At 37.0% G+C, this 13,694-nt stretch overlaps 1 protein-coding gene across 5 annotated transcripts in view; it reads right to left on the reverse strand.

Moving 5' to 3' along the window:
• Positions 1-12,233, reverse strand: part of LOC112520823 (DDT domain-containing protein PTM) — a 17,085-nt gene extending 4,852 nt beyond the window's left edge. The window contains exons 1-8 of one of the 5 annotated variants that reach the window (XM_025129423.1): positions 11,669-12,233; positions 10,462-11,392; positions 9,736-10,341; positions 8,019-9,132; positions 4,155-4,443; positions 3,933-4,072; positions 3,241-3,698; positions 1,801-1,829 (exon numbers count right to left, since the gene is read on the reverse strand). In XM_025129423.1, the coding sequence (XP_024985191.1) occupies positions 1,801-1,829; positions 3,241-3,698; positions 3,933-4,072; positions 4,155-4,443; positions 8,019-9,132; positions 9,736-10,341; positions 10,462-11,392; positions 11,669-11,939 (3,838 nt within the window). In that variant the 5' untranslated portion in view covers positions 11,940-12,233. Of the gene's footprint in view, positions 1-1,800; positions 1,830-3,240; positions 3,699-3,932; positions 4,073-4,154; positions 4,444-8,018; positions 9,133-9,735; positions 10,342-10,461 lie in introns of all 5 variants that reach the window. The other 4 variants (XM_025129421.1, XM_025129422.1, XM_025129420.1 and 1 more) reach the window with 4 other exon arrangements.
• Positions 12,234-13,694: the final 1,461 nt, after the last annotated feature.

A 13,694-nucleotide genomic window follows, 5' to 3' on the forward strand; every position in this document is an offset into this window, starting at 1 on the left:
TATTAAACCAAAAATAAATTATTTCATTATTAAACTTAAATTAAATATATATATATATATATACTATATTATAAAGCATTTGACAAAAACTCTTAAAAACAATTTTTTTATACATGAAATACTGTTTATTGATGCATATTACTTAAAATTTAAGATTACAAGTAAATTGTGCTTAAGTACAACTTATTAAAACTTCATGTTTGAATTCGTGTAACTAACTGCAGATAAACATCTCATACTAAATATAAAAAATCTAAAAATATAATTAAGATAATCATTGAGTTCTAACAACATATTTTATTATTATCTTTATAAAATATATTATTAAACTAAAAATAAAATAATTAATTAAAGAAATACACAAAAAAGTAGAAATTTTAAATAATTAGTTTGGTACTAATATCAATAACTTTTTTTTCAATTTTTTATGATATATCTTCATATTTATATTTTATTCAAAAATAAAAATATTATCGCTTTCTCAAAACCACATAAATCTGTATTATGACATCGGCTGAGACAAAAAAACATTAAAATCGAAATGTATCTCGCTACATTGTGCGAGTACCCTTCTAGTATATATATGTGTGTGTGTGTGTGTTGTGGGTTTGTTGTCCTAGATAGATGAATATAATACAAGCTCAACTATGACTACATCCTCATAACAGCATATAGGAACGCTAGCCTTACATGTTTACAGTTATTTATTTTTTTGTGCAGGCAACATTTACAAGCATGCATAGTGAGTGGATTAGTAACTAATTTGCTTCGGGTAGGGGCAAATAGTGTTCTAGAAGTTGAGATTCCTTCTCTCCATTCAATCTCTCTGCCAACCCACAGTCAGCTTGATTCCAACATATGGCCTCTTAATAATCGCTTAGTCATGCAGAGGATGCTTAATAGTCTGCTTAGAAGAATATTAGAGGGATAGTGTGACTCCAATTCCAGACGACTAGGCAAATGCTTAAACAACCTCTTAATTCACATTTTAGAACAGTGTGTAATACAGAATGTGAGTACTAGGCCATGGTGTAAACAACATCTATCTAACTTAGGTACGAGGAAGGAAAACCAACGAGCATCCCCATCATCCTCGTGCATAGGAACCCTATGCATTTCAATTATGTTTGTATTTCTCATTGTAGAAATTAGATTCAAGCTTTCCCTGTCCCCTGGTCACAAGTGAAGGTTTATAGCTTTAGGGTTTGGAAGATTTTCTTCTGGTTTGACATATTTTTTGTGAGCATACAAAATATATTGAGGTTGATTTATTTATGTTCATAAAATGTGGTTCATAATGTCACAGGCCACCTACTACTAGACCAGATTGGATGCTTTCCGAGGCCCAACTCGTAAACATCTTGAAGAAACCTCTAAAAACTGATCCTATGTATGACAAGTTGAAGATGTTTGGTTTTGCAATCCAACTTGAAGACTGTTAGATAAATATACTATGTAGTTCAAGTTGATGTTCCATTTTGGTTTACTATTTCGGCTCACCAGCTCATTTTACTTAATATATTGCATCATTGCCTTGTTCTCCAAGAATCACCCCATTGGATCAGGGCTCCTTGGTTTTTTGCAGAGGTTGAGAGAACAACTCTTTGTACATTTCTCTTCATTTAACAAATAGGTTGGTCACAAAGTTGATCCAAGGCTTGTCGTACTCTTTCGTTTGCTCAATAGTTACCTTTATGAGCCTTCTACTTTTCAGGTTAAACAAAACAAAGTAACCAGAAGCTACGACATAGAACATGTAAAGGAAAATCTTTTAAATAGATTTGTGTAGAAACTATTTACCTTCACAAGATTGGCAACTTATGGCATCCCTGCATTAGAAAAGTGAGATGGCATCAGTACAACTACAGAGAATACTACAATTGGCATGGATAAACCACCAGACGAATGCTTCTTTCCAGTTGAATTTACAAAAGTGACTACAACCGAGTTACAGAAGATACTGCAAATTTCAACCCTACGTATGCAGACTTCAGAGGAACATTTAAGTAATTAAATTCCATCATGCATGACCAGCATGTTCTGGGAAGTCGAATGCATCATGATTTCGTTTATAAAAAGAAAGGAGAATATTAAAGATGATAGAACTTACCATCTTAATATGCAAACAAGGAATCAATCAGTGAGCCACTAAAAAATCACGCACTTAATTGAAATGAAAAAGAATTAGTTGGTCACTTGGTCATTTAGTTTAGGAATCAATCAGTGAGCCACTAAAAAAGAATGAAAAAGAATCAAGACTTCCTCTCAGGTACTTCCTGTAACGTGCGTGATGCGAGCGCATCAGCATCACGCATCACGCATCGGCTTCCAGGACCCTTACCGCCTCGGACCGCATTGCGCTTTTTAAAACCAAGCTCGACATCTACAATTGCATCATGGCAAGCATGCCGTATAAACGCATCGGACTATTTGCTCGCACTAATGCAAGTGTCATAGCATTGCCACCACACATAATGTCAAGGCCTTGCACTCATCTCGTTTTATTAAATGTCCAAGGCACATGAAATAATCATTTAATAAGAAGCTTCCCGCTATTCATGCATAAATCCATAGTAGATGTCTAAAAAGAAAAAAATTCATTGCCAAGTTATGGATGAGGGGCCCAAGTATGCGGTTAGTGAGGAAAAACGTGAGATGATTTGTCATGTTTGTAGTTTATTGATGGTTGTGATACGTTTGGTGTTCAAAGACGCCTGATGAAAAAGTTCATAGATGGACACATAACAATCTAGTTACATTTCATACAGGTAGTAAAAGAAAAAGAATTAAACCAATGGCAGAAAGCAAATATTTTCTCACTACATTGTAATTTATAAGTGTTTACGTTTCCCTTTTGGATGTTTCACAATAATTCTTTTATCTAGACTTACATATTAAAATCAGATAATGTTACTAATATACTCCTTTGTCAATAAAAGAAAAAACCTACATTTCAAGATATGTCATTGTTATAGTCCATTAGTAGCTGATGGTGGTCTCTTTATAATTAGTCTTCAACTCTTTTTCCATGCTCTTCCATTTAAGATCCATGAAGGATGTACTAAAATTTGTTTTGACAGTCAAGTTAGATTGATTGTATATACTTCTTATTACATAAAAATAACAAATTAAAGTACTTAGTGAAAGGGTTATCCATAGTGGACATGAAAAATCACTTTAAAGTTGGACACTTTGTTAAGAAAAACAGAGTTCAGATCAGCAATGATAAAAACATAGTACCTGAGAGGAACATCCTTATTGCAATGCGCACACCAATGGTTCTCAGGTTTTTCTGCTTTGGAAAAAAGGTATGAGAAACCTACTTTCTTAGAGGGCATCAGCATTCTTCGGTTAACTGGAAGGCTACCCGGACTCGTCTTATTGGACTTGAATGCAATTCTTCTGTCTTCAAAAGCTTTTAAAAGAAACAAAGGAACATAGGGCTCTTCCAGCCAATATTTCTTCCTTCCACTTGATGACTCTTCAAGCTTAGATCCATGTTTTACAACGGTATCAGGTATAAATCTTCTCTTGCCAAAATCTAGAAGATATTTCACAGCAGCTCCTTCTGAACACTTGCGCCGAATTATAGACTTTTTAAATGACCTCATTGACTTTATAGATTCCTTATCCATTTTTGCAAGATGACTGGTATTCTCAATTTCTTCCCATTTAATGTTAGAATCAAATTCCCTAACCTGAGAAGAAAAACAAAATACAATTGCTCACTAAACACTAAATGAGGTTTAGAAAACAAGCATTGTTGGCATGATTCCATCGTACTAAAAATCATTATAAGTTCAAATTTTGTTGGAGCTCCATCAGGAAAGTTAAGCCACTTGTATACAGTTTGCTTAACAATTTGGCAAAGGGTCCAAGTACATTGTTGAACCAAAAAACAAAAATAAGAACTAAAGAAGCAGTGAAGATACCTGAAGAGCAAGATGTTCCACAGTAGTTGCTGACTCCACAGAAGCTCGCCAAGCAAGAGCTTTGCTTCTCTTTGGAAAATCGGAATTTTCAGGGTATAATATACCATCAATCTTCTTGCCCCCACCTAAAAAATTCAAAACTAAAAATGATTTAGAGTAATTATACATTTGGAATTATCCGAGAAAATAGAAATAACATAATTAAGTTAAATCGATATCGACCTTGTCGGGCAGCTTTGCAAGCCAACGAGTGAGGCAAAACTTTCCAGCTGAAAAGCTTTCGTGTAAGCCTACCACCCCTCCACCAGAATAGACCCAGTCCACTGGATGCATTTTTAGAAGCATGGGGCTCTGTATCCAAAGACCTAGATCTTTTCCTTCCAATCACATTTCTTGAGGGCATACGAAGCTTAGATGTCACAAAATGAGAAGCAGAGCCCACTGTAACCACCGAATCCACATGTTTCAGCCACTCATCCGAAAGTGCAAGTAACCGAATATTGGACTCTAACTGAACGCAAAAGTAGCATAAATCAGAAGCGAAATGCTTCAAAAACTATAAATCAAGCAACAGCTTATTTCATGTAACGATTAAAAAGCTTGAGATCACTATCCATCCCGGTTCTAAAGATGAGGATGTGTAAACTGTTGTGAGAAACATTTGCCTGACTTTTATGCGTGAGCGATCTCAGTATTGTTATTTTTTCATGCATTATATCCCATGCTAGCAGTTACAATGTTTATGCCAAAACAGGTAGAAGAGACTTCCATAGCCGATAATCATATTTTCATCTAAGCAATCTTTGCTGCATGCCAAAAGGCTCAAGATAATTGTAAGCATGGTTTTAAAAAGCATGTGATGCTACTGAATACACTTCTTTTATATTTAGTCCCTACTACATGTCAGAGTCCTACTTCTACTCCCACTTTGCTGCTATTTTATTATTTTTTTTCTTTATGAGCTGTGAGAATATTAATTTATACATACATACACACACATATATATATTAATAGATCACTATCTTTTTTCTTTGTTACTATATCTAATTTAGTATTATATATATATATATATAGTGTCTAGTACTCCAGTGTGTATGTTGTATAGATTGCATATATTTTCTGTGTATAAGCAGTGGAATGCATATTGGTATTATGTAGTGTGTACATATATATATGGGTGTATGTATTTCTGCCTCATGGCTTACGCCTCGGACAGCCTCGAAACCCGATTCCGCAACCTTGATTGTAAGTAAAATATTTTTTGAATTTCCATATTAATTACTAAAGATGAAAGATGCCAAGAATGCAGATCACTTCCAACAAACTCTTTTGTAGCTATTAACACTCTAGACTGCTAAGGAAGAAATATAGAACACATGACACCGCAACTCCTACAACTGAATCCCAGTTTCCACCCCCAAGTCCATTTTCAGGGACCTACTGTCCTGAACAGCCTAGAGCTTTATTGAAGACTGATTCTCTATTTCCCATATACGTGTCAGTCCACTTGGATGGTTGTACCGGATGAAATAAAATGTTGGCAATAGCATGCCTACAGAATCAAAGCATCAAACTAAGGGGAAGACTCATTCCAAGATACTCCTTATTGGCTATTGCACAACAAAAGCAATGTCAACTTGTGGTACTTATAGAAGTCACACGGATTGTAAATATTGCTTTATTTGTTAACCAGTTAACCTGTAGTTTAGTCTTGGTTCAATATTTATTATTCATATAAGAGAATATGAAAAATGGGAAAGTATGGACCCTCGATTCGGTATTTTCCTTTTGTGGGAGTAGGTAAGTAGAAAATAGGCATCAAACCAATCTGTTTTATTGAAATCTTGGTGAAGCTCAAAGTGACCACCTATAGGATGACAAGGAAGCAACGTATGCTTGTAATGTGTCAGAAGTAAAAATGTCTGTTATCCTGAGCCAAATAAATGGACCTCTAAGCACCCCAACACCATAATGAGATGTAAAACAGAAGTAAAGGCAAAGAAAAGAACAAGAAAATAGGGCCAACTCTAAAAACCAAATACTGTCGGTGTTAATGCGAATTTGGGGTGTGGACAGAAACCTTGCATAGCAAGGGTTTTAGATAAATCCAGAAAAGAACTAAGCACGTGAAGTGTAACTTCAACCGAGTTGTAGAAGCATAAAATGAGGTAAGCATGTTAACACATTAATACACAGAATATAAGTTCCATTAGATGGTGGACTGCTATGATTTGCAAGATAGAATGCTGGGCACCCAAAGACAGGTATACAAGAAGAGTCAGCATAAATGCCAATGCTGTTGTGGAGGTGTGGCACCTAGGTTACTTTTATTTAGTGAGAAGGATATAAATTCCCCTCCCTCTCTCAGGTTTCCAGGATAGGCTTTCCTTGTTTGCTAAGCATGGAAACCTTGGCTGCCCCACATCTACTCCTACACACTAAACCTCAGAATCCATCCTTCGCTTCTATTGTTGCTTGTTAACATCCTCTTGAGGGATTTCCTTGGAAATAAAATATATGTTAAATAGTGGGGAGCATTGGTTGAGGTAAGTTGATGCAATATCGCCTCTGATGATTTAGGGGCTGCTTGGTTCAGGTTGGGAAAAGAAAATGGGAATGAAAATGAAAATGATATGGAATGAAAATGGGAATGTCTTTTTATTCCCACCAGTTTGACCTGGAATGAAACTTGGGCTTCTGGAGAAGTGAACCCATTATATTATACAAAAACAAACAATTTCTTAGTCATCTCTTATATGGACCTATGTATGACTGGCAAGAAAAAGAGACTTGTACCAACGGAAAGTCATAAGAGAGGTAGAGATTAGCCAAGGTTGACATGGGGAAAGTCATAGAAGCATGTGAAAAGACACCATATCCTGAAAGGCTGAAACCTTAGGATGTTTCACCTCTTTATCTTATCTATTTAGTTATACAACTTCATAATTTCTTATGGGTTTTTTTGTGCCTACATTAGTTTGCTATACAAAGGCTTGTACTATATCTCTTACAGTAAATCTAAGATAATTTACATCAAGAAAAGAGGGAGAAAACATGCTACATTAAAAAAAGTATGCAATATACAAACCTAACATGCTGATTTAGAAAATGGCTTCCTCTTGAGCTTTATCTAAAATTCAACCATGGATCGTCTCGGTGAGATTAAAGAAGTTGAAACAAAAAATTTACCTTCATTACACTCTTAAAATAGAGGTCTTGCAAGAAAATAGACGAGAAAGAAAATCATATGAAAGCAAGAGAAAGCATATTTTTAATTGCATGAAGAGACTAATAAAAATTTTAAAATAAAAATTTCGTCCTAAGGTACTAAAGTAAGAACGAAATAGGACCTAGCATGTGATGGCACATGCCAGAATTATATGAATTAGTAAAGCAAGCATAAGAGTAAATGAAATGTATGTCTATATGCTAAACCAACAAATTGAAACAATTGCAGTAAATGAGTAGGATCCCTACACATAGGGCTGTAAACGAACCGAACGTTCAGCGAACCGTTCATGAACCGTTCGGCGGGAAGTTCGTTTATGTTCGTTTACTTAATAAATGAACGAACATGAACAAATTTTTTTGTTCGTTTAGTTAAACGAACGAACATGAACAAGAGTCTCGTTCGTTCATTTATGTTCATGAACGTTCGTTTATTTATCGTTCGTTTACGTTCGTCTATATATAATTTAATATATAATCTTTTATTTATTTATTTTGAATTCAAATAATATTTATTTATGTTCGTTTAACCTATTCGTTTATGTTCGTTTATGTTCGTTCGTTTACGTTCGTTTAGCATGTTAACGAACGAACATAAACGAACACGAACACACCTTATTTCTAAACGAACGAACACGAACACAAAGATTTTCGTTCGTTTACCATTCGTGTTCGTTCGTTTGTTCGGTTAAGTTAAACGAACGAACATGAACAAGCCTCCGTTCGTGTTCGTTCGGTTCGTTTACAGCCCTACCTACACAGGCTTACACCCCAATAGAAAAATAACCCATTGATTGTTCATTTGATATGCACCTGCAGTTCTAGGTAGTATTCAAGCAAATAACAAGGAACTCATACCATGAGCAACAGGTCTTTAACTGAAGCGATATCAGATGCTTCAAGAAATCTTTTACGATAAAGCTTTGGGAAATGCGGATTGAGCCAAGGACCCAAGAGAAGACCATGCAAGCGATCTTCAATGCAAAGAATATGGCACATGACATCAACAAGACGATCCTTCCTACTTATTCTTGAACCAAAACCTAGCAGGTTACTTGTATAACTTCCCAAGACATCAGTGTTATTCATGACGAATAGGCAATTCCCATCATCAGTGGGAAATTTGCAAGAGAGGCACCAGCCACATTTTTCTTTCCTAGCATCCACACTTAGATTCTGGATATTTGACCAACAGAAGTCAATAGATGTCCTCGATATGGCTTTCATCTGTGCAGAAATCAATTCCTCCAGTGATTTCGTAGGTGTTTGAGAGATCTTGTCTGATGGTTTACGAGTCCATTCTCCAGCCACTGATGATGCCACTCTAGCAAAGCTATATAAATTCAGATAACCAATTTCTAACTGCTGAGGCATGCCTTTCCTTGTGGTTGTTTTAGACAAGTCACAGCCGTAGTTTGAAGAAGCAACTTTTTTTCTTTGTTCAACATTCATTTTGGATGGTGTTGAATAAGGATCTCCAACAGAAGCAGGGTTCTGAGGAACCCCAGCAGATCCATTTAATGAATCTAATCCGGATTTTAAGAATTTCTGAGTGCCCACAAAAGCCTCAGAAATCTCAGAAGATCCTGCAGAAGGAGCTAATGGTCTCTCTAGTTTGGCAGATTTTGTAGCCAATGTTCCTGCATTAACCATGTTAGAGCCATCGTGTCCTGGTTTTTCTTCAGTGAGGGTCTCCTCCTTTGCACAAATTTCTGAAGATTCACATGGCACGGTTGCCATATAAGTATTAGGCATGTGGACCTTCAAAAGAGGCTCCACACTTAAAGAAGCATTTGCTGAATCCATTTTACTTTTTGCTACATAGCATTTCTTGTATAAATGCCAGTATTTGGTGATGGTATTTGATATAGCTCTATATGGACCATTCAATAAATTCAGTGCACTGATGAGAGCAGTCAAGTCATTCATATGATAGTAATGAAATGAGGTTTCAGCATCACAAAGATCTGACCTGCAAATTCACCCACGTAAAAGGCATGTGCAGGAATTAGGAAAGAAGATTCATAAAATCATTTTTCAGAGGAATTTAATTCACAGAACAACGAATGAGCATGCTTATCTCAAGACTTCTTCTCCCACATGTACATCAGAAAAGTTAAGAATCAAAAAAGGTATATGCAGAAGTTGGAAAACAAGAACTGTTAGCTTGAGAAGAGATTATTGAAACTAGTAACGCATGATAAAACCTAACATCCTTACAGGTGATGGCAAAAAACTTGCATAACAAAGAAATAGAAACCCAACTAGGCCCTGGCCCCTCAGTCTAGAGGTACTAATAAGCCAAAAGTAGTCTCAGGGGTTGGGTATATGTAAAACTAGACTGCTTGAACAGCAACTGAGGATCACATAACCAAACCATGTCGGATGAATCTGCATCGAGGAAGTTAAATATGTAGATTGCTCACATTATATCTCACTAGTCTAAGGGATTCAGCTCAGTGTAGCCCAATATTCCAGCAATAGATCAATGTAAGTTCAGAACTAGAAAACAATCTTATTTGGAAAAGAAAATTACTTCACTGTCAATAATGAAGACAAATATGAAATAACTTACACCAAAAGATAACCACAGCTGCTATAAAATAATCGTCCATGCGGGTCAACTCCCAATAGATCTGCTCCTCGGATTGACTTCGCCACATTCATGCCAGGGTTGTTATTGTCAACTAGGCACTCAGGACAATACCAGTCGCCCTCTGGCAAGAGATTAGTGGCAATGCCTACACACTTCGAATGGAATGCCGCAGGGCAGCCATCACAGCATATTAAATTGCCATCCATTTTACAGAGGCAGCATTCATCACTGTTCCAATCTGCGGTTTCATCAACAGCCTCCTCACTCATGCATGAACTACCAGAAATAGCCATCGTTGCCCTCCTTTTCTTAGAAGCCACCAACGTTGTATTTTGATCAGACTCCATGGTGATAGTAGGTTCTCCTACCAGTGTCCTCCTATTAAGCTCTGAACTTATAGCCTCCCCTTCTATCACATCATCACAGATATACTGCAATATTTCAACCTTCACAAATTCTGGCTGTTTGTAATAGTCAATCTTAAGCAACTTCAAGCGAGCAAGATCAAAACCAGGTTTCATAAGTAGGTACTCAACCATAAAGATGGGCCAAGTGATCAAGTCCAGAAGATTCCAGTTAAGATCCCTATAATAGAAATCTTATAGAAATGAACAAACAAAAAACATAGATAGCACAGAACAAAGAGAAGTTCTTGAATAAAGGAAAAGATGCATATGCCAGGGAGCAAAATGACTAAAGGAGTACCTTAGGCAATTAGTAGCTGATGTTGAACTCTCACTTGATTGGAACTCTAAATGCTTCCTCAAAGTGTGTAAAAGAGAAACATGAATAGAATCAATCAATAAACTAGGAGACTTGCTTCTAATAGATGCCACAAAATCCCCCAACTCAAATGGGCTTAAAAATAATATTGTACTAAATGATCTCAGAAAAGCATAAACAGAGAAAAGATCAAGTACTGGAAGGCCATCTAGATTTATATTTCCTGTAGATGGTGGTAACTCCAGCTTTCGAGGAAGAATACTCGGCTCTTCAGATTCTTCACATCCAGAGATTGTAGGCTGGTCCTCTGAAACTGCACTCGCAACTGGAGACGGCACTGCACTATCAGCAACATCATATCCAGTGGCATTAGAATCATGATCTTCAGCAGAAAACTTAGCTCGCCTCCTAGCACTCCTTCTTAACACACTTCCTGCTGCAGTGTTTGGAGAATCTGAAAGCTTTCTTCTCTTTCTACCTCTTCTACCTCCTGGGTATGTTTTCCCCAAAGTGCCATGATATTCAAGAACTGGTGAAACACCAGCAATGGAGACATTATTTGTTTGACTGTCAGAAGAATTCTGATTATTTAAGAAATTAGCACCCAAAGCTCCACGACTTTCAACTGCAATGTCACCGGTGCCTGAAAGATTTCCCTGCAGATCAGTACCACCAGAAACTTCCAAATGGGAATCATTCAGTGCAGCACCTTCAATCTGAGTTCCCTCAACTTCTCCGCCAGAATGTTCTCTCTTATGACTTTCTCCATGGCTCCCCTTCAGACACCCGTCAGGGTCAACATCTTGATTCTTATTATGAACATCGTCGAAGTCCATGTTCAAGTCAAAACAACGCTCTTTCATGATAGACTTATCCACTAAATCGTCCCCCTTTTTTGATTCCCAACGGTTTTCTTCATTCAAATCCAAATTCAAGTCAATTCCATCATCATTTCCCTTCGCATTACTATTCAAACCGCAGTTTAATTCCAAACCACCAGTTTTCAAATTCGCATTCTTGCAACTACTATTAATATTGTTGTTATTGTTACCGCTAAAGTCCATATTTTTAGTCAATTTCTCAACAATAATGGCTTCATTCCTTAATTCCCCATCTACAACAGTATCCAAATTACTATCATCAATCGTCACCGCATTACCAAGAGAAGATGAAAAATCATTTTCATTACCTGAATTTGATGAGCCAAGAACCCTCCGCCTCTTCTTAGGTCTTCTCCCAACCCTAGACGGTTTATTGGCCAGCAGAGATGGAGAATGATCCCTAAGAACTCCGTCTACGTCCAAAAGAGCAGCCAACTCGGAGAATTCAATTTCTTCCGAATCACCATCTTCGTAGCCGATCTCGAAGAACTCGGATGCGGAATCGTAGGATTTCACTACTCCGGAGAAAACCCCAAATCCTCTAAATTCTTTCTTCAATGTTCTCCCCACAAACTCCATTTCTTCAAAGAACTAATCCTCATAAGTCATAAAACCACTTGACCACAATTCTCTCTTCCCTAGTATTTATAGCAGGATGAAATAGATTTGCACCAACAACTATCACCCTCCAGAAATGCATGAGTCGACGAACTAACTGGACGGCTTCTCTCTCTCTCTCTCTCTAGAAGTAGGAAAAAGATGGAGGTGTTGGAGATGGGATGAGAGAGTTTTGAGCCAGATCGCGATCAGCTATGTCGTACCGAATCGAGTCGAATGGCGTACACGACTGGAGGGGGGGGTCAACAACAGCACTGCTGCCTTTCCCTTTTTGCTTTATTCAGTGACGTCTTTTTTACTCGTAGTTTCTTTGAATAGCATCCGTTCCGTTTCCAAATAAGAAGGGAATGGGCCCAGACCCCGTGGGGCCCCGGTCCATCGGTCGGGATTTCTCGTTAAACCGGAATATAGAGGGATGGGTATGTGTAGGGCTGTAAACGAACCGAACGAACACGAACGGAGGCTTATTCGTGTTCGTTCGTTTAACTTAACCGAACAAACGAACGAACACGAACGGTAAACGAACGAAAATAATTGTGTTCGTGTTCGTTCGTTTAGAAATCCGATATGTTCGTGTTCGTTTATGTTCGTTCGTTAACAAGTTAAACGAACGTAAACGAACGAACATAAACGAACATCTTAATGAACATAAACGAACATGCCTAAATGAGCATAAACGAACAGTCTTAACGAACATAAACGAACATGCCTAAATGAACATAAACGAACATAAACGAACATGCCTAAATGAACTTAAACAAACGAACACCACTATTTGTCATTCAGTTAACTATTACACATCAATTGTCCATAGTTTAAAAAAAACAAATCACCATTGTCATTTGAACAAAAAAAAACAATCCGCTCATCATCATTTGTCAGTTATCACCTCATGGAAGTTCAATATATATTATATCATCAGTTTCCTACAACAAACAAACAAAACAATTATTAGTTGTTGTAAGAAAACAAGTATCATAAATTCATAAGTGATAAGATTAAGCAAATTACCTTGGTTTTCTTTTTGTGTAGTCCATAATGATGACGATACCAATCAGCTCCGCAAATGAGCATATCTACCGTCTTCGTCCCTAAAGAGGCGCGATGAGCATCGATAACTCTCCCACCAGCACTAAAAGCTAATTTTGAAGCAACAGTAGTTATCGGAATTACCAAAACATCAGCAGCCATTTTAGACAAAATTCTGAACTTCAGATTTTTCTCCTTCCACCACTCCAAGGCATCAAAATATGCACCTGAATCACCAATGTACACGCCTTCTTCTAAATAAACGTCTAACTTTGACTTCACACTTGCAAAAGTGTCAACGCTTCTGATATGTTGATCATACTTTGCCGTGCCACTCTTGATACCAACCCTAGAACTTAACTTGTTATAACCACTCTTAACTCCACTCTCACTTTTGTCAGGTGCACTACTCATTTGAACAACATTAGCCGCTTTATGTTGTTCAACATACTCTTCAAACATTTTAGTAAGAGTATCTTGAACACTTTTCATTTGCTTAGGTGCCTCATCCTCTGAATAAATGGAACTAAAAGAGAACTCAACCAACTTCATCTTGTATCTAGGATCTAAAACADCAYCAATGGAAATCAACAGATTACAAGTACCCCAATATTTGTCAAATTTCTTTTTCATCTTGAGAGCCATATCTCTCATATATTTACTCTCATCTAAAGACAAATCATCTAA

The sequence above is a fragment of the Cynara cardunculus genome, assembly GCF_001531365.2.
Source record: "Cynara cardunculus var. scolymus isolate 2C chromosome LG 11, CcrdV1, whole genome shotgun sequence".
NCBI lineage: Eukaryota > Viridiplantae > Streptophyta > Magnoliopsida > Asterales > Asteraceae > Cynara > Cynara cardunculus.